Source organism: Ursus maritimus, unplaced genomic scaffold, assembly GCF_017311325.1.
Source record: "Ursus maritimus isolate PB19 unplaced genomic scaffold, ASM1731132v1 scaffold_20, whole genome shotgun sequence".
NCBI lineage: Eukaryota > Metazoa > Chordata > Mammalia > Carnivora > Ursidae > Ursus > Ursus maritimus.
Genome location: NW_024424453.1, coordinates 46,961,058 through 46,982,244, shown reverse-complemented (window position 1 = coordinate 46,982,244; position 21,187 = coordinate 46,961,058). Strand labels below are relative to the sequence as shown.

The 21,187-nt window shown below is 44.2% G+C and overlaps 1 protein-coding gene across 6 annotated transcripts; it reads left to right on the top strand.

Moving 5' to 3' along the window:
• Positions 1-220: 220 nt before the first annotated feature.
• ZNF662 (zinc finger protein 662) lies at positions 221-7,861 on the top strand. 6 transcript variants are annotated; one of them, XM_040636905.1, is made up of 5 exons: positions 221-325; positions 1,890-2,016; positions 2,643-2,756; positions 4,640-4,741; positions 5,706-7,861. In XM_040636905.1, exons 1-5 carry the CDS (start codon positions 236-238, stop codon positions 6,734-6,736), a joined length of 1,464 nt encoding a protein of 487 aa, XP_040492839.1. In that variant the 5' UTR covers positions 221-235; the 3' UTR covers positions 6,737-7,861. The 6 variants fall into 6 exon arrangements, with proteins under 6 accessions (XP_040492839.1, XP_040492840.1, XP_008707948.1 ...); XM_008709726.2 differs by lacking the exon at positions 221-325 and adding an exon at positions 437-635; XM_040636907.1 differs by lacking the exon at positions 221-325 and adding an exon at positions 732-1,730.
• Positions 7,862-21,187: the final 13,326 nt, after the last annotated feature.

Sequence of the window (21,187 nt, the reverse complement as noted above, 5' to 3'; positions counted from 1 at the left end):
AAGAGTGCAGCGGCCTCCACCGCTCCCGCGCGGAGCTCTGGCTCGCGCCAAGCGTGGGGAGCAGGAGTGGGGCTGGCCCGGCTCGCGGGGCGTGGAGCCTGGGACTTGCACCGCCGGCTCCTGGGCGCAGGTCCGCTGTCTCCGACCCGCCCCGGTCCGGAGCGTCCCTCCCCGATCCCGGGCAGCCCCCGGTCGGCCTGGCGCGCGCTCGCTGCCCGGCAGGGCGGCCCGGGCCATGGCGGCTGCGGCCCTGGCGAGCGGGGCCCCCTTCGGCCCTGCCCTCGAGCTGCTACCGGGACAGCCCGCGCCGGCCCGGGCGCGCCCGGTGAGTGCGGGGCCGGCGCCACGAAGCTGGTTCGGCTCTGCCCCGGGCTCTAGGCCCACACGAGGGGCGGCGGGGGCAGTGCGGCGACCGGGAAATCGGGGTGCAGCCCAGAGTGGAGGGGCCGGAGGAACAGGCAGGGAGCAGAATGGATTCGACATCCCCCAGACTTGCGCCGGCAGGGGAAACACGCGTGCAACTGCACAGGCACGAGCCCAGCGCTGGCGCAGAGGTGTTCACAGAGCGCTGTGCGCCGCGACGAATGTCCAGCATTTCCATGTCCCTGGTTTTTACAGAGCTGGTTATGTTCGAGGTGGGTCTTGAGATGACTCTGAGTTTCCCGGCGCCGGAGGGAGGAACTGCATCTCCAGGCAGGGGGAGCTGCAGGTGCAAGGACACAGATTTGGGCAAGGAAAGGATTTGGGTTCCTAACAGGACGGTGACAGGACAGGGGGTGAGGGTGGTGGTGCAGGTAAGCGGGGTCTCTGAATAGTGAATGCGATTGTCTGCGGTGCAGAGGATTTGGACATTCTGAGGTGCAGGCGTCGGTGAGCCAGCCAAAGTCTTTGCGCCCTGGGGTGCTGGGTAAGTCGCTGTGGGGACTTTGTAAGTCAAGGTCTGATGTGAAATGCAGCAGAATCAGCCTCACCATGGAGACTGAGATCCTGAATGAGGCGGTAGCTGGGAATGACAAGCCTTGATGGCTCTACGTTAGCAGTGTTTGTGTTTCTTAAGGGAGAAGGTAAGAGGGGGTGCAGAAGCTTGGGCTCCCAGAGATACAGGAAAAGGGGACATTAACACTGGCAAGTGGGGAAGAAAGAGTAGGGCGGGGCGTTTGAGAGAGAGTGCTGGAGTGGCAGAATGCAGGGAGTCAAGTCAGAGTTGTCTCTGCCCGTTGGAGGACAGCCTCTCTGGTTGGAGAACAGCCTCCAGAGCAGCCCCAGTGTTCTGAGGTGCCCTTAGCTGCCTCTGTGGCTGATGACAGTGAGGGGGAGGGACAAGAGAAAGAGCCTCACACAGGGGCAGCAGGGGTGGCAGGAGTGAGGATAGAAGGCAGTGTGGCACAGTAAAGAAGAGCCAGAGAGGCAGACAGCCCTGAATTCTGTCTCCATTCTGTAACTCTGGGGGCAGTGTCTTCTTCTATAAAATGGATCTAATCCCCTCCTTGTAGGCTGTGAGGCATTTACAGAGTAATAGAGGTAAAGTGCCGGCGTAGGCTCAATAGTTGCACTTGTTTTCAAGGGTTGGTGACCTCTGACGGAGAGTCCACTGTGGGGAAACGAGGGCACCTAGAGTGCAGATAGCTGTTCTGGGCATAAGGATGAGAAGGGAAAACTTGCAGAGACTCATGAGAAAGATGAGAGGATGAAGAGACGTGAGAAATTGATGGCTGATCCCTTATATCTTTGTAAGTAGGGGGTGCAAATGGGCGGAGAGTTCCTGGAGACATTCAGGATCCAGAGACTCACTTGGCATCCCCTCTAGTACCTCTTAGTGCCTGGTCTACCCCTTACTCCAGGCCTGGGTCTGAGATTGTCCTAGGCCATTTAAACACATGTTGTTTCAGGAGTCAGTGACCTTCGAGGATGTGGCCGTCTACTTCTCTGAGAACGAATGGACCGGCCTGGCCCCCGCTCAGAGGGTCCTGTACAGGGACGTGATGCTGGAGAATTATGGGGCTGTGGCTTCCCTGGGTAAGGGTCTTTCCTTTTGGACTCTGCTTCTGCCCTTTAGAATTTCCCGGCTACGTCTTCCTCAGAAGCTCAGGAGTCTTTGATAACCCCACCTGAGGGGCAACCTCAGGCCCTTGAATTCTTAATGACCCAGCCTCAATGGTTGCTGGGAAGTTGGAAAGTCAGACTTTCTTGCCCCAGGGTTACCCAACCGTATGGGTAACTCCCAGTGCTATGGGTAGAGTAGCAAGAGAGCAGATTCCTAGAGCCCACCAAGCCCTCAGTTTCCCACTGACTCGGTTTGGGAGACCCAGCCCAGTACCAAGCATCCTCATGCAGATATCTGAACTTGAGGGCTCTAAGAGAGGGAGAGAACAAGAAAGCTCCATCTCTCAATGAGTGGAATCATCTACTCGCTCACTCAGACTGTTACTGAACACCTCTCACTCTAATTCCTGACCTTTGTAAGCCTCCTGGCCCCGCTTCCCTGGGTCTCCTGTCCCTTCCCCTGGACTTCCTTTTCTTGATCTCCCTAATTAATTCCCTTCTTTTCCCTCTGCCCCTAAAGACAAAGCCTAGGGGGAGCCCTGGGATTGCTCTCTGTCACCGCACTCACCTGCCTGTCCCATTTCCTTCCCCTCAAGCAGCATTTCCATTTCCCAAACCGGCTCTGATTTCCCAGCTGGAGCGAGGGGAAGCACCCTGGTGCAAGGCTCCTCAGGGAGCTCTGGATGGAGAGGGCCCGAGGGGCATCTCCTCAGGTGAGTGAGGACAGTGCCAGTCATCTGGCCAGTTCCCTTGTCTTGATCTTTAAAATGTAATAGGTATGCATCCTCTTAACCTAGTGCTATAGACACCAGTGGGATTCCTTTTTTTTTTTTTTTTTTTTTTTTTTTTTCTGTGTTCCCATGATTTTCCATCTTCTTGAGTCTGTTTATTATTCACCCTGGCTCCTCTTCCTTCACCTGTTTTGCCTCTTCCCCATTTCCGCTGTTCTTATCATGGCCACCATTTATCTGTACCCCCTGACTTTTCTGTTGACACACTGGGGTGGCCTTTAGACATTCCCCGCCTCCTTACAGTCTTCCAGCAGAAGATTCTGACTGCCGTTTGGGGTATCATGGCCACCTTTATTAGAAATCAAGAAGTCTCGATAACCCTGAGCCATATAGTTCCAATTCAGGGATTTCTGGTTGGCAAAGCCCTGGAATTCCTTTAGGCCCAACACAGGGCTTTCCTGTTCCTAATTTCCTGGTGAGAACTGTGTCCCCTTTTTGCCTCCCTGGCCCCATTCCATCTTCTTCCCACTGGAAGAAGGTAGGGTGCAGGTACAGCTTGATCAGATCTTCAGTCTCTGCTCTTTTCTATCTCCTTGTATGTTGGCGTTGTCTACAGTCTGGCTCCTCTTGTGGTTGTAAGATGATTGGTAGTTATAATCAAGGCTCTGCTTCTTTATACCTAGGGAGAGAAATAGGGCAGGTCTTCCTCAGGCTTTGGCAATGTACCATCTTAAGTCTTATGCCAACTCTAAACCAATCACTATGGCCAGGGAAATAGTATGCACTGATTGTCTTGGCCTGGACTGCCGATTTCTGAAACCGTCTCTCATGTAGTGAGTGGGATAGGTTAACCTGCTTGGCTTAGACCAGTGAGGGCTACAGTAGGAACTGGAGTTGGGATCACTCCCCTCCAAAGGGCATGGCTACTTCATAATGGCGGAGGTGGTGGTGGTGGGGCTTGGTGGTGGTAGATTGGTTGTAGGGAGACAACTACAGTGTCCTCTGCCTTCTCTCAGGATCTCAGTGCTTACTCTCCCACCACGCAAGGGAATTTCCCATTTTGGCTCTAGGCAGAAAGCCAATAGCTAAATTATTCCTTGAGTAAAACCCTAGCTCCGTGATTTGCAGCAAACTTCCTTTGAGTACATGTCCCTATTCAAAGTCTGTTTTTGTCTTAAAGAAGAGGTTATCAGGGGACACACAGTCCTTGGCTTCAGCAATATACAAGGTGGTCATTTGGAGGGTGAGGAATTGCTCTGTTTCTTAGGAGGCTTTGGTTGGGAGTTAGAGAGATCTTAGATAAGTCTGAAGAAGAGTTCATTAGAGTGGACCTTTGCGATTAGAGGTGTCTGTCATTAGAATAAGAAGTGACTTCTGGAAATGGCTTAGTGAGGCTGTGAGTCCGTTTCTAATGGATGCCATGGAGAGACCCATCGTTGATCCTTTGTAGAAAGAGAAGGCAATAGATAGGTGGATAGATAGGAAGGAAGCTAAGGGACTGTGGTTTCCCAACATAGCCTTAGGAACAGATCTTTGCAGTTCTGTCTCATCCTGATTCTTTTCCATGTGAGCTGGCTTTTGCCTTCTAGGGGAGGTGAGGAAGAGACCTTTGTCTCTCCTGTTTCTTCTTGATTTTTAAAAACGAGTGATACATTTTCATGTTTTGGGGAACTGGTGGAATCACAACTGCCCTGTGCATCTGTTTTCTGTCCTTTATATTGTTATCTTCCTCGAGTTTCAGGTCACCTATGTCCCAATCTTCCCACCCACCTTCATTCTCCCTTACCACTTCCATCTCTGCTCCTTTCCTAATGGGCCCTGCTCCTCCGACTGAGCCAGCCTTATTTATATCTTGACCCTGGCAGGATGTCCATTTCTAAAGCCTGCTGGGATCTCCCATCTTGAGCAGGTGGAAGAGCCGTTGAACCCAAAACTGCAAGGAGAGGTTCCAAGCCTAGTCTGTACTGGTAAGTGAGGGAAATGAGCGCTTTCCTCCCAGGCACGTGTTTTCCGCTGTCTTTCTTTTGTGAGCTGTTAAAATTCCATTTTTACCATTTATGTTCTAAATAAAATCCCTCTGAGAATCCCCAAGTCAACCATTTAATGAAGAGCAAAATTAAACTCTAAACTTCCAGCTTTCATTTGGACATGATCAATTAATTCAGGCGGGTCTTGCGTCTTAGGCTGTAACGGAACAGATGGCCTACGGGCTGCTATGGTCAACCAAAATTTTAAAAGCAAATGCTGTGTTTTGTTAGTTTTTAGGGATCAGAAAGCAAGTAATATATGGCCCCTCCCCTGCAAGGGCTCACAGTCTAATGGTACGTTATACGTAAATGTATAATTACAGCCAAGTGTGATGCTGTAACAGAGGTGTGAATAGAGCACTGTGGGAACAAAGAGGATGCAGTGTTTGCCCAACTGTGTCTGAAGTAGTTAGGGGAAGCGCTTTTCATGGTGGATCTGGCAACTGGATTGAATGAGAAGACTACATTTCCTTTTAGTGTTGACCAGTATGAGAAAGATTCTCCTTATTGCTTCCCACTGCATGTGACAAGTTCAGGTTCCCCAGGTATACCACAAAGGATTCGTTATTTCTGAACTGGTCCTCTGCCCCAAAACCTGGCTTGTTCTTCTCATGTTATATAAACTGGACTGCCTAGAAGAAATTCTGACTTGTCTCCCTTAGATTCAATTCAACTATTTCTGGAGAGCTCCCCTCTGGACTCTGTCTCGTTTTTGCCTTTCTGTGGCATACACTTTGGTTGCTTTCTGTGCGATAGCCCTTTTGTGCCATTTTCAGGTAGAACAGGGCCGCTGAGACACAGGGGTGACACCTGGAGTGAAATGGACACATTAGTACCACTTGGTGGCCTTATTCACTTTGTCATGGATAACGACGACATTTGCAGCTTTGATTTCTTCTTTCAGAGGGTGTGTTGAAGAGTGAGAAAGAAGATTTTATTCTGAAGGAGGAACATTTTGAGGAGGCAAAGGATCACATGGTGCTATCAAGCGGACCCCGGTGGCCTGGCTCCCAGGAATTCTGGTTTGGAAAAACCTGTGAGGAGGAAAAAAGCAGGTTAGGAAGGTGGTCTGACTACTCCAATGGGAGAAGTGTGGAGAACACTGCAAATGATATTATAGAAGTGATTGTCAAAGATGAGATGGTCTCAGGAGAAGATAGTTCAGAGAATGCTGATGTTAATACCCACCTTGTTATACATCAGAAAATTCTCAGTGAGCAGGTATTCTATATATGTGAAGAATGTGGCCAGTGTTTTGATCAGAATGAAGACTTTGACCAACATCAGCGAATTCATAATGGAGAGAAGGTCTATGGATGTAAGGAATGTGGAAAGACTTTCAGTTTTAGATCACACTGCATTGCACATCAGCGAATTCACACGGGGGTGAAGCCCTACGTGTGTCAAGAATGTGCTAAAGCCTTCGTTTGGAAGTCAAACCTGATTCGGCACCAGAGAATACACACTGGAGAGAAACCCTTTGAATGTAAGGAATGTGGGAAGGGCTTTAGTCAGAACACAAGCCTTACACAACATCAGCGAATCCACACCGGGGAAAAACCATATACCTGTAAGGAATGTGGGAAAAGCTTTACGCGGAACCCTGCCCTACTTCGACATCAGAGAATCCACACCGGGGAGAAGCCTTACGAATGCAAGGACTGTGGGAAAGGCTTCATGTGGAACTCTGATCTTGCTCAGCATCAAAGGGTCCACACGGGGGAGAAGCCTCATGAGTGTACTGACTGTGGGAAAAGCTTCATCTGCAAGGCGCACCTTATCCGACATCAGAGAATCCATACTGGGGAAAGACCCTATAAATGTAATGACTGCGGGAAGGCTTTCAGCCAGAATTCTGTTCTGATTAAGCACCAGAGGCGCCATGCTAGAGAGAAACCCTGTAATTGTCAGTCCTCTCATCTTCTTGAACATTAGAGAGTGCGTAACGGTGGTACTTGCTTATAGTTCTTATGCTACAGGAACCCTAGAGACAGAACGAGGCGATTGCCCGCAGTTTGTTAGAATGCGAATAGCCAGTGTTACCTTGCCCCTTCTGAACAGATACCCTGTGCTCTAGCAGGACTGGTCCTCCCGTTCGACCATGGACATGCTAGGCAGCTTTTAGTTGAACATCTGCCCTGTCAGCTACTGTGCTAACCACTTTACATGCAGTCTTTAGTTTTTCTTAATCCTATTGAGGTAGGTACTCATCCTCATTTTACAGATAAGAAATCTGAGGTTGAAAGAAGTTATAAAACTCTTTCAAGGTCCCTTAGCTAATATGTTACAGAATTGAGTTTGGAAGCAGGTCTGTCTGACTCCAGAGTCTACTGTTCTTTATTTGTGCACATTTCTGCTTCGCTCATTTCTATTTGCTCACGTTTCCCTAGGCTAAAAATGCCCCTTCCTCATCTAAGACTCAGCTCCTTCAACCGAACGGACCTCTCTTCCCCTTCTACTTGTAATCAGTACTGTCCAAATTGGTATTTAACTATGTGCTGTCTTATATTTTTCTAATGTCTTATGTGTGTTAGTCCAACTAAATGGCTCTTTGAGGACAACCAACACTGTATTTCTTTTATGTTTTTCAAATTTTGAAACTTATTTATTTTTGACTAGCTATAACATGCTCATGATAAAGAAAAGTTGAAATAGTTAAAAAAGGTGTTCAGTGAAAAGTAAATCTCCTTGTCACTCCTGTCTCCCAGTCTACCTCCTCAGAGACAGCCACTGTTACTGGTTGTGTGTCTTCCTGGATATATTCTTTCTGTATAAAGTACTCAGCTTTTCTAAGTCTACCTCACCTAAAACCGTATTTGCTGTAGATGACAGTGTGGTTACATTGCCAACTCCAGAACTTTCTCTGCCTCTGAAGTTGTCATTCACCTTGAGGTCACAAAGGTAACTTAAGGGAAAGTAGTGGAGGGTAGTCTGAGTTGTGCAGTCTTGGGAGACCTGATTCCCCTTGTGTTAGAAGATAGCACTTTGGGACTGGGAAAATGTAAACCAAGTGGGAGGCTTTGTTTTGTTCTGTTTTCATAAAAATTTGTATAGCTACAACCCCTCTCATCGTTCCACTATCCCAGATCCCCTTACAGTCTTTTCCTTCTCATCATGATAGCCCACATTCTAAAGTAAGCTGGAGCTTCCAGTAGTAAGCTATTGACAATTTTCAAGAATATAGAAATAAAGGCCCTATTCAGAGAAGAGTGCTGGCCAAAACAGATGAAACATACATTCCAGACTTTACCTTTAGAGCCATTTTTCAGATTGCAGTTTGCCTCTCTGGTAATTAGGCTTTCCACTTTAGAAGCTCCCAGCCAGGTAATGTAATTGTTGACTAAGGAGCAAGGAAGAGAAGCCAGAGGCTGGCTTAGACTAAACTTCTGCTTCCTGAGAATTACAAATGTACTATCTGATTGCTGAAGCCTAAAGCCATGTAGTAAGAAGAATTTCGCTTAGCATAGTCCAGTTAGAGTAACCTCTAATAAGCATTGACACTTTTGTACTAAGCAGAACCAAGAAATGGAAATGAGTGATGTGAACAGGCATTTGGGGAAGTTTATTAAGCAAATATCACGGAGCACCTGCTTGTATGCAAAGCACTGTGCTAGGTGCTGCATACACAGTGGTAAGTCAGACCTGCTTCCTGCCTTTCTGGAACATTCATCTAATGAGAGACCAAACAGAAAAAAATCAAGTAGTTTATAAAAAATTGCTAAGTGTCATGAAGGAAATGAATGCTACAGAGAGAGGGAATGATGGAGAGGGAACCTCTTTATCTAAATGGTCAGGGAAGGCCTATCCTAACTGGTAATATTAAAGCTAAATCTCAGAATGAGAAGAAGGCACATGTATCAAGAATGGGAAGAACAGCAGATGGAGGGAACAGCTCCGCAGACTCTGATGTGTAAAAGGTTTGGCATGTTCAAGAAACCAAAAGGTTTGGGATATAACATAATGATTAAGGGTATGAGAGGCACAAGTTAGATTTGTAGCTACAGCTGGGCCAGATCATTCAATTCCATCCTAAGTGAAAAACCATTAAAGGGTATTCAGTGGAGGAATGACATGTTTGAGTCACATTTTGGGATGATTGCTGCCTGCTAAGTAGACAATGGTTTGTAGAGGGAGGAAAGTGAAAGGAGATCATGTTGGAGATTGTTAACCATCCAGGTTGGAGATGATAATGGCTTGGAGTGGGTGGTGGTAGTAGAGATGGAGAGAAAATGTATTTAAGATATAGTTTGGAAATAAAATCAGTGACCTGCTAACAGAGTGGATACAGGAGTAACAGAGGAATTAGGGACAGCTTCCTGGTGTGTTTGAGCAGCTGAATTAGACAGCACACCACTTATTGGAATGAATAAGACTGGAATGGGAATAGGTTTGAGGAAGGAGAAACTAAGAACTCTGTTTTGGATTAACATTTGAGATATGTGTGAGATGTACAAGTAGAAATTTCAGATGGTTGTATATGTGAGCTAGAGCTGAAGGTTAGTCATATCTAGAGCTCTGCATCTGAGAGGCATCGAAAGAGCGGAAGGTATTTAAAGCAGTGGGAAGAAACGAATGAAATCCCCTGGAGCTGCACTACCCAACACAGTAGTATAGCCACTGGCTATATGTAGGTATTATAATTTAAAATTTAGGTTCTTATACTGGCCAGATTTCAAGTGCACAATGACTATATGTGGCAGTTGGCTACCATATTGGATAGTGTAGGCATAGAACATTCTCATCATTTCAGAAAATTCTATTGGACGGTACTGCCTCCAGAGAGCATAGCAAAATATGACGACCCAAGATAGAGTCCTATGAAACACCAATTCGGTATTTAGGGAGTTGGGACAGGAGGAAGTGCCAGGAAGAGATAATAAGAAAGAGCAGTTGGTGGGAGATTGGCAATGTTACCAGTGGACACATTACACAGGCAGAGTTGATATAGAGTTGAATACTTGGACTAGTGCTAGAAGGAGGTAATCATTAAGATCCTGAATATTAATAAGCTCCCAGAGTGAGGATGATATGTATGCTAGATGACGTCAGTATCTTAAAATGGGAGAGAGACAGATAATGAATAGGAAGAACAACCCATAGAAATGGAACCGTGAAAGAGAAGAAACAGTTTGGACTTATGGAGGAGCACCATGGAAGTTGATCAACCCTGGGAATGGAAATGTTTGTAGACAGAGTGGTAGAATGGCAAGACAAATTTTAGGAGTATCACAATGAGAGAATTATCAAAATATGGCAAAAGATGCGTATTTCAGATGGATTAAGAAATAGCATGTAGAAATGGATGGCCCCCACCAGGAGAATTCCTAACTGTTCTTTTCCTTACCAGCGCCCCAGAGACAGGTACTTGAAAGCCCAGAGCCTATATCAAAGATGGTAGTCTGTGATGAAGGATTCATAACATGGAAGACCTTCCAATTTGTAATGACACTTTCCACACATCTCAAAGAAGAGGAATGAAATCAATACTTCCAAAATTTGGGGGAAATTTAAATACAAAAGAAAAATTAGAAATTTAAGATACTTTCTGATAAATTGCAATTAGAAATATATTAAAATCAAAATTGATTATGGTAAACTTTTGTCTTCAGAATTTTCAGAAGTGGGATCAGAAAGTGAGGAAATGTAAAAATAGTGTATAGAGTCATTCACATAGTGAAAATTAGCTGGCCGGCCCAGAATCTCTTGGGGTAATGAATTATGAAATCCTTCCTGTTTTACAACTCAGAGAGTTACAGAGTTGTCTTAGAAGCACCTTGGTTGCAAACCAGTATCTGCAATGCTGAGCATGTCTTTGTCATGGCCAAGTCAGGATTCCATCTTATTCATCTCTTACTGGGTTCCCAGCATCTATTCTCTATGGGGACAATAACCCAAACAATCTTTGGGAAAACATCCTTACTCAGCCATGTGGTTTGGCCTCACCCCCAACTTCATAAATCTAGGCCCATCAACTTGTCCTATTTGGCCACAGAGCCCATGAGATATGAGGAGATATTTACCGGGCCTTCTGAAAGAGAGACGCCTTTCTTTGAGAGCAACCAAAGAAGACGCTTTCTGTCCTCCTCTATGTGATATATAGGAAGATATGAGGCCTTGAACTAAGGCAGTGCTTTTTTTTTTTTCTTGTTAAAAGGGCAGGTCGGGGGGAATTTGGAGCTTCCTGGCATTAACACGTGGAGCCTGAAGGTGAAGCCAATATCAAAGAAGACAGTGGCAAAGCAGAGAGAAACTGGGTCTCTGGTGACATTGCTGAGCCACAGCCCAAGCCTTACCCGAGGTAGACTTACCTCAGAACTTTTCAGCTATGTGAGCCAATACCCATCTTTCGTTCAGCTAGCTAATTTGGGCTTTCTATTATTTGCAACTTAGTCATACTGATACTTGGTAGTTGGTAGTTGGCTTGTAGTTGAAAGCACTGGTTTCTAGTACCACGCCTTAATGTTACATTTTCTCTTGGTTAGTAGTCACACAAACTGCTCATTTGTATCTCATCTCAGTTGCTTGGAGTTTGAGTGGCCAGATAAGCACCTGTCCAGCCCTAAACTTCATCTCATGGGTACAACCAGACTGGTACTTTTCATACCTTAGCATACTTCCAAATGTGAATATAACACTCTCAGTTGCAGATTCTCTAGTGGATAACTTCCTGTCTCTTTGATGTATTTTCTAGACCCCCCCCACCCGACTTACGTGAATTTGGGGTTTGCCATGTCACCTATATTTTAAGTTGGATTCTTGTGAAACAACCAGATAGTTTTCATATCCACTAATGCATTGTTTTATTGAACAGTGTTCCAATACTATTGAGAGGTTCAGAGCCCCCTAGAGCATGTTCTCTGAAGTTGAAAGTCATTTCTCTGCCAAGTGATTGAGAAGTAAGCAAAAAGCTACTTTGCTTATCTTAGCAAAAAAAGAAAACAAAAAGAACTGACTTTGAACTTTTTTTTTTCCCCAAGAGAAGAACTACATTTCTGGTGTAAGTGATACAAGTGTGGGAGTTAAGCCACTGCATTTTTCAGTTTCCACCCCCATTTCCAGCATCCCCAGTCCAGGCTGGACTAAAGTGTGTGTAGTACGAATGAAGCAGGAGACCCATTCTGATCTCTAGTATACTGAGCCCACTAAAGTTGATAAAAAGGTATTCACTTATTTTCAAGTATATAACAAAAATTCATTTTGTTGATAATACAAAAAGAAATGAGAAAGAATTGGTGTGAGCAAAGCAACCAAAATGTAAATTTGCCTATCAGATGATTAATACAAAAAGAAATGAAAAAGAATTGGTGTGAGCAAAGCAGCCAAAATATAAATTTGCCTATCAGACAATCAACTGTTGTCTCAGGTGGTGTCCTACACTGTAGATTACTCTTCCCTTCAGATGTGTTTCCTGCCCACCAAAAGCAGCCTATGGAGAGGTTGACATAGGCTTTTGCCTCTGCCCTGTTCCCTTTGAAAACATAGTAATTCTATGGGATTATTACTATTAGTCATAGTAATTCTATGCATGGGATCTAACCACCAGGCCCCAAGTTTATTTTATTATTTTCCTGGGAGACTCAAAGGATACTCATGCAAGTGGGCCTAAGCTCCTCTGATATGTCTGTCCTGGGGGTGGCAGATCAGATTCTCTGATGTTCCTTTGAAAAATGCAAACCTGTGTGAAGAGGAATCTAGAAGGAGGGGAATGGAATATGATGGAAACTGGTAGCAAATAACACAAATGACCAAAAAACCCAGGATGTCTACAGTGAAAGTATTCTGAAAAGGTAACAGACATACCCGAGGGAAGCCACCCATGACGAGGTTAATATGGAAACTGAAAATCAACTCAAAGCATACATAAGACATAGGCATGACCCATTCATTCCTTTCTACCTCCTTGACTTCACATAATTACTCTCTCAGAGTTTGGTGAAAGCTATTGTCTTTTTAATTCTCTCTCTAAGATCAGGAAGATGTTCTTAAAATGAAAATCTAATTATATAAATCTTTTAATCATTTTCTGTGGCCTAAAAAAATCCAGGGCGCCTGGGTGGCTCAGTCGTTAAGCGTCTGCCTTCGACTTAGGGCGTGGTCCCGGGGTCCTGGGATCGAGCCCCGCATCAGGCTCCCTGCTCTACTGGGAGCCTGCTTCTTCCTCTCCCACTCCCCCTGCTTGTGTTCCCTCTCTCGCTGGCTGTCTCTCTCTCTCTGTGTCAAATAAATAAATAAAATCTTTTTAAAAAATCCAAGTTCCTTAGATCTTAGATATTCTAATCATTTTCTGTGGCCTAAAAAACAAAATCCAAGTTCCTTAGATCTTAGATATTCAAAACTGTATTGCTGATTTGTTTTAATTGATGGTTAGTTGATGGTTTTACTGTCTCTCCCATCAATCTCCAACTGAGGTCTCTACTATAGCCATATTTCTCTGCTTCTAATTTTTAACCATGTTTTGCTCTTTCTGTATAAGTCAGTGGTTCTCAGCTGGAGGTGATTTTGCTCCCCTTTACCCGCACAATTTGGCAATGGTAGAGAAATATTTTGTTGTCACAGTTGAGGAGAGGGCTGCTGCTGGCATCTAGTGGTAGAGACAGGCATGCTACTAAATATACTACAATGCACAAGGCATTCCCCCACAACAGATTATCTGGCACCCAGTGCCAGTAGTGCTGCCATGAAGAAAATCTTGTACAGGCCAACCTCATCTGGACGTTTGTTGATCGTTTCTTTGAGCCTTTAAAAACTTGGTACAGGTAAGGGTTAAGTTTCAACTTAAAGAGAGCACTAGAATAGAAACACAGATTTATTAAGACGAAAACTTTTTGCCCAGGGTGGGTGATCAAGTCAGTTGCCAAAGCAGCTGTGTTCTGCCAGCCTGCAAAGCCAATCTTCTCCCCTAGGTCAAAGAGCGCAAGAACTAGAAATGAGTAATAGGTGACGTAGTGGACTTGATTGGTTGCTGCTCTGGCCTCCATCCTCCCCTTTCCTCTCTTTAATAGGCACTCACATTTCACAGCCATATAGGATGGTGGAACTACACTACCGGCTAGCAGTGTGGACCCTGACTGGCTTAAATCAATTGGAGTAATGGCATGTCCTTTGCTACACTTCATGGTTGTGACCTAGGTTGACCCAAACAGAGCAGAGCTCAGGACTTTTGAAAATCGTTTCGGGAGAGATACCCTCTCTTTAGTCTTGAATTTAAGTTGAGAAGCATATAGCGATGGCCACCACCAGCTTATATAGTGCCTTTGTGCAAACTAGAAAGAAGACATTCCTGTGGACAGATGAAATCCAATGTATTCGTCTTTTTTTCATTTATAGTTTGTGTTTTCATGTGTCTCATTTAAGAAATCTTTGCCATAACCAAGGTCATGTTTTTCTGGTTTCTTACATGTTTTATGGTTTCAACTCTCACGTTTAAGTCCATTTCAAGGCAATTTTTGTATAGGGAGTGAGGACTGGGTTAAGATTAATTTTTTGGATATAGCTATCCAATTTTTCTAGAACCACTTGTTGAACAGATTATTTTTCCCCATTGAAATGCAGGATCAGAATTCAATATGTGAATCTATCTGTGGACTCATTGATTTCTTTGTCTATTTTGATGCCAATACATCATCTCCATTGCCATTAGCTTTATAACTGTCGAAATCAGGCAGTGTAAGTCTTCCAAATTTTCCCCCAAGGTTGTTTTGGCTTTTCTCATTCCTCTGCATTTCCATATACCTTTTAGAAGCAATTTGACAATTTCTACAAAAAAAACACCTGCAGGGATTTGGTTGAATATAGGTCAAATAGGCAGTAATTGACATCTTAAAAATATAGATTTTGACCCATGAACATGGTATATCTATGTATTTTAATTTTGTAGTTTTTCTGTACAGGTGTGGCACATCTTTTGCCAAATTTGTCTCTAAATATATATTTAGAAGCCATTGTAAATAATATTTAATTTTCAATTTCCTCTTTGCAGAATATAGAAATAAAATGGAATTTTAAATATTGATAAGTATCCTAAAATATTGGGCTATCCGCCTAGGCAAACCCATCAGCCCCATTAAAATTCCCCTGCCATGACCATGAATTTTCTTCTAGGTGCAGAAGGAAATTGGTTGGGAAAGGAACTGGACCTGATGGAGGCTGGGGGGTGAGCTCAGCATGTGGGCCCCGCTGCTCATTGGCCTGGTTGGACACCGCCCCTTCACCCGGTGTCCAATGAAATGAATAGCCCCACCTCTTACTCTTGTTTTAGACTGCTGCCACCGCCCTAGGGAAGTCAGTTAAACACCCGGGTCTGGGTTCCTCGAATCAGAACTGGGAGACAGGTAGGAAGATGGGAGGCGCACACAGCACCCGCTGTCTCTTTTCCTCCAGTTAGTCTCCCAGGATCTGAAGGAGGAACCACCGAGGTGTGGGGTCTCCACGGTTCCTAAGAGAGAACCCAAGGGAGGTAATGAGCAGGCAGGTCATGGTGACAATGCACTTCTGGCACAGCGTGTTTTTCTTTGCGGGGGGGGGGGGGGGTTGTTTTGTTTTGTTTTGAAGTGCGAGGGTACCGTTTGAGTGTTGACTCTTGTTGACCACAACTTATGTCGAGAGAAAATCTGCAGGGGCCGAACGGAGCCCACAGTGAGCGGGTCCGGTTTGGCCCTGGAAGGACTGGAAGGAACCCATACAGAGCCCGGTCCAGAGGTCCAGAGCCCGACTCTGGTAGTCGCTTTGGTCGCGACTAGAGGAGATGTAGCCAAGCCTGGAGTGTTGGCCAGACTTCCACCCCATCCCCCATCCCACCCCACTTCCAGCTTTTCCACCACCCTCATCTGTTTTCCTGTAAGGCGTCATGACAGGGAGCTATGCCAACAGCCCCACAAGGATATCACCATCCGCCTTCTGGGCCACTCTGGCCCTGGTGGACACGCTTCTCCCCTGTTTCCTCGCTTGCTTCTGGGCCCTAGGAACACCCAACCCTTTGCTCTTAGGATGCCCAACTCCAGAATCCCCTTCCTTTTCAGGTGGACCTAGAAAATTATAAACACTTCATTCGATAGGCATGGCTTTTAGCCCAGACCAGAAGCTTCTAACTGTCCATGGAGCAGCCAAAGGGTCTAGTACGTTGCAGCTGGGGAGTTTTACTCCAAGATGGAACTTGCTTCCAAATTATTGGGGTGACGTAAAGAATTCTTATTTTCCATGTCTGTCCATTCACCTTTTTCATTACATTCTCTTTAACCTTGTGTCATAACATTAAAATTCTGAGGATTCCAACTTGACAGGGGTTTACAATCAGTCTCTGTTCATGAAGTAACTTGGGTGGCAAAAGACTTATTTGGTCCTCATATCAATGCTTGAGATTATCTTCTGGCTGACATCAGATGCTAGAAAATGTTTTGAGTTATTTAGGAGAACCTCTAGGTCTACAATATTTCAGATAACTCACATAGGGCTTTAATAATTTTGAAGCATATGTTTTTCAACAGCTAACTACTTGATCTGACCTTTTTGAAGCCTTCTTGTTTGAAGTCCCAGTCTCTGTGAAATACCTCCTATATTGGACAAATAGGTACAAAGATCCAACAACACCTTGATTTAAGAGAAACAGAACACCCATGTCCAAGGGGTACCTAATTACTCATTTTGTAAGGAATCACTACTTGTGTTATATCGGATAGAAAACTTCTTTGAAATTAGCTTTGCATGTGAGGATTTATGTTGTCTTTTCATGCCCTTCAATTTATGCTTTTGACTATTCTGTCCTTAATACAGTCTTTATAATCACAAAGATGTCATGTCTAGCATCATCTGACAACTTTTCCCATGACCCACATGCCTGGCTTCCTTTACCTCCCTGAAGTGCTTTAGCATCAGAATGCCATGGACTTGGGAAAACAGAATTGTGACTGGGTTGTGGGATTTGTCTTGTCTGTTCATGCATGATGTGTGAGCAGAGGGAGAACTGGGTATGGTGGTAGCAACCATTTTGTCTCAAACCAAACCAGTTAAAGTGTAAAGATCTACCAGCACATAGAGTTTTGGTATGTATGGAATCTCTGGTCTACGCAGTGGTACCTGCTGTGTTACAGGCATTGTCTTTAGTATACCTTGCAGAATCAACCCACTGTTTTCCAATGATGAACAGAGTGAGATTTGTAAATAGTTTACAAATATAACACTATAATATTTGAGATATGCCTTATAACTTGGTATGTAATTTTAACATGGCTGCAATTCATTTTTTCCCAATTTACCTTCTCCCCACCTTTGCCAGAGCTCTACAATTAATGAGGCATCTTAAAATCAACCTATATGTCTTAGAAAAAGTAGTATTAGGGAGTCATCAAAACCTTATTGGTAAACTATCTCCAAGTCTCGTTTTGGTTTAATTCATTTGAATGGTTGGCTTTTATTGATGAAAAGAAATTTTGAAGTTGCCTAATCCAACTGTCTTATTTCTATAGAGGAAAAAAGCAGAGGTTGAGAGTTAAGGACTTTTTCAAGGTCTTCCAGTGTTGTGTGCATGTGTAGTAAACATTTTATAATCTGTGGTATGGGGATTCTAGGGAACTTTATTCACAGTTTGGGGCTCCATTTTTCTTTTTGGTGTATAAATCCTCTATCCATAGCTCCCCCGCCCCATCTCCTCTCCTGGCTGCTTTCCTGTGATCCCGTGATTATGGATCTAGATTCCTGGATCCTATAGTTTTCCCAGGCTCCTTCCTAGAATGATGTCTGCTTTGTCTCAGCATTCTGATCCGTGCCTATTATCTTCCTCTTGTGAGCAGAGAATCATGCCGCCCAGTATAAATAATGTTAAATATTAAAGCAGGACCTAGGGGTAGAAGTTCTATACAAGGAATTGTGGTCAGTCCCATCTAGCTGAGGTATCTCTCTGTGCCTTAAGCTCCTGAGAGATTTTCTCTGTAAGAGGAATTAAGGAAGCTAGAAGATGACAGGAATATTCCTAATCGCCTGGCATCATGTGGGCTTTGGTTTCTTCGTCCTTCTGCCCACTTGAGTTTGGAGAAAAACCAATATAGGCACTTCACTGAAACTGAGTCTGAAGGCGAAGATCCATCCATCTGTATTTACCAGCAGGGTGACCTCTGAGAGGTCTCAGATAAGATAAGAAAGATAGAAGAAGAGGTACACCTGGCCTGAGAGGACAGGATGAATCCTGGGAGCTGGGTGGTGGCAGCAAGCATTACCCTTGGGACATGGAAATACCGTTAGCCCGAGAACAGCACAGGGGTTAGGGGCACTGGTCCCTGCAGTCAAAAATCCGTGTATAACTTTTGACTCTCCCAAAACTTAACTACTAATAGCCTACTATTTACCAGAAGCCTTACTGATAACGTAGTCTATTAACACATATTTTGTATGTCATACATATCTATGCAGTATTCTTACAATGAAATAAGCTAGAAAAAGGAATATGTTATTAAGAAAATCATAAGGAAAATACATTTACAGTACTGTATTTGTTTTTAAAAATCCATGTATAAGTGGTTCCATGCAGTTCAAACACCTGTTATTCAAGGGTCAACTGGACTTGAAGCACAGGCGTAAACTAGTTATGGAAACTCAATCCCTTATTCTATTCTACTATCCTATTAGCCGACGTTTGAATATACTGGCATAACACCAAAAATGTGGGAGTACTTTAACCAACATTTATAGATTGTGCAATTGATGTTTGGCATCCGTTGATCACAAGGCCAACCTAACGACCAGAGTTGTTTACATCTCCCCTGTTGTCTTACTTTCGTGGGTGTGCAAAAATCGTATTACAAATGCCCCAACTACAGACCCCAACATCTGTGTTTTGCTTCCTGCCCAGTAGACCATCCCCACCTGACAGCTTCCCACCACCATAGTAATAAAGGCTTTTGCCTATGTTTTCTGCTCACTCTTCTGTCTCCTAGCCCTGTGTGGTGTGGCATGCCCCCATCTTTTCAGGAATTATAAGTAATAAATCTTCTTTCAAATGAAGTTATCTCCTTGCCTGTCACCTTACCATACCTGGTTTCTAAAAATCCTCAGTACATTTTAAACACAGGATGAACCCCACAATATATAAATTTTCATGCCAAGCAATGGCAAATGCTATGAAAGACAATAAAACTGGGAAAGGGTATAGAAAAGGATAGATAGAGTGATCAGGGACAGACTCCAGTGAGGGAACATTTGAACAAAGAGACCAGAGTAAAATAGGGATCCAAAGGTGCTGATACTTAGGAGCGTAGCATTTCAGGCAGAGGGAACAGCAAACACGAAGGGCCTGAGGCAGGAGAGAACATGCTTGGAGTGTGTAAATAGGAAGACAGTGAGGCAGCATTGCTGAAGAGTAGGGTGGCTTCAGGGTATGGGAGGGGGACTGATTTGTGTCCTCCCCAAATTTCTCTGTTGAAGCCCTAACCCCCCAGTACCTTAGAATGTGACTATATTTGGAGACGGAGTCTTTAAATACATAATTAAGTTAAAATGAGGTTGTTAGAGTTGACCCTAATCAAATCTGATGGGTGTCCTCATAAGAAGAGGAGATTAGGACACAGATACCAGGAATGCACATGTGCAGAGGGACAAGCATGTGAAGAGTCAACAAGAGGATGGCCATCGACAAGCCAAGAAGGGGCCTCAGAGGAATCCAACCTGCTGGCACCTTGATCTTGGACTTCCAGCCTCCAGAACTGTGAGAAAACAAATTTTTGTTATGTCACCCAGTCTGTGGTATTTTTGTTATGTCCTATAACTAAACCATGATGGCAAAATGTTGCTATCTTACAATGACCAGTAATTAGTCAGCGTAGCTGGCACGTTTGACCTGTTTTCTCCTGGCCCAATGTTGTTTTCTCTAATTTTGTGTGTTACTTACGTTTCCAGATAACAGGCAAGCTTCCTGATAGCATTAATGAGTTTACACATTGTTCACGTACCCCTCACCTGGACTAGCCAAGTTATTTGATTTTTTGTTTGATACTTGATTAAATAATAAGAGTCTCACTTAATTTTATCTTAATTTTTCTTGCTTCTTTTAAAAATTTTTTTTTAATTTTTTAAATTTATGTAAGTAATCTCTACACCCAATGTGGGGCTCAAACTCATGACACTGAGATCAAGAGTCATATGTTCTTACAGCTGAGCCAGCCAGGTGCCCCTTTGTTTTCTTCTTAATTGTTAATCTCCTTATTAATGCATTCAATTTGTACTGCCCCCTCCCCCAAGACGGTAGCTTCTTCACTTTCTCATTCTGTTTTAATCTTCTCAGGCCATTCCCAATATGAGATTTCTGTTATCAACAATGTTACCTTCTCAGACCAACCATAATTTTCTTGTGCTCTTTGCATCTCTCTCCATAAAATCAGACATAGGCCCCTTCCGTTTTTGGTCCCAGGACTTTTCCTTGGCTCTTTTCATCCTCTATTCTCTGTGAAAAAAATCTGTAAATATACAAAAGCTGCATACTTACAGGATACAGTCATATCCTTGATGATGCCGTTCCCTCTCTAACATGGCTATGAGGTGAAATTTACATTTATGTATGTATGTATGTATGTATGTATGTATTTATTTATTTATTTATTTATTTATTTATGGTCAGCTTGTGAAATCAGAGCTGAATTTGAGCTTTTGGCCGCAAAGAAGACATTTCTGAGAAAAGCAAGTCCTGTGGCTTAGTTTCAGGAGAACATCTAAGAGACCTTTTCAGGGACCTAGCTTTCAAGTCACTTACGAATCAGAGGATAAGACAGGCATTCAGGAAATCTCAGAGTGGATAGAATGAAAAAAAAAAAAGAGTTTCAGCAAAGAAGGGAGTAGATAACAAGAAAATTCCTGTGGAAAATAGATGTCATCCACATAAGAAAAAAAAATCAGTTTGTATCATGTAACACATCTGCGGTTTCTAGGTGAAGAGATTTCCTATAAACTGTCTCTGAAGGAGGAGATGCGTCCACCTGTAACCAGCAGGGTAACTCCTGAGAGGACCAACAACAGGAGAGCAGTCCTACGTGTGCAAAAATTGTGGCAGGGCCTTTAGCTGCAGCTCCCACCGCTCTGCACACTCAGAGAATCCACCATGGGAGAAGCCCTCTGAGTGTAAAGAGTGGGACAAAGACTTTAGCTTCCACTCAGCACCAGCAAGCCCACCCCGGAGAGAAGCCTCTCAGATACAGGGACTGTAGCAAGGCCGTCAGTCGGAAGATCACCTCTGTTCTACACACTGGAGAAAAATCCCGTGCAGGTAATGCATGCGGTGAAGATTTTAGTTTGACTCACAGCTCATTTGCCACCAAGTACTACACACTAGGGAAAGGTCCTACCCTTGCAAGGAGCGTGGGAAAGTCTTCACTCAGAACTCACATCTCCCCCAGCACCAGAGAAAGC

Coding starts and splice junctions, on each gene's coding strand:
- ZNF662 (XM_008709726.2), top strand. CDS start 471: ATGGATTCGACATCCCCCAGACTTGCGCCGGCAGGGGAAACACGCGTG. Junction 636..1,889: donor CAGAGCTGGTTATGTTCGAG/GTGGGTCTTGAG, acceptor ATGTTGTTTCAG/GAGTCAGTGACCTTCGAGGA. Junction 2,017..2,642: donor TGGGGCTGTGGCTTCCCTGG/GTAAGGGTCTTT, acceptor CCCCTCAAGCAG/CATTTCCATTTCCCAAACCG.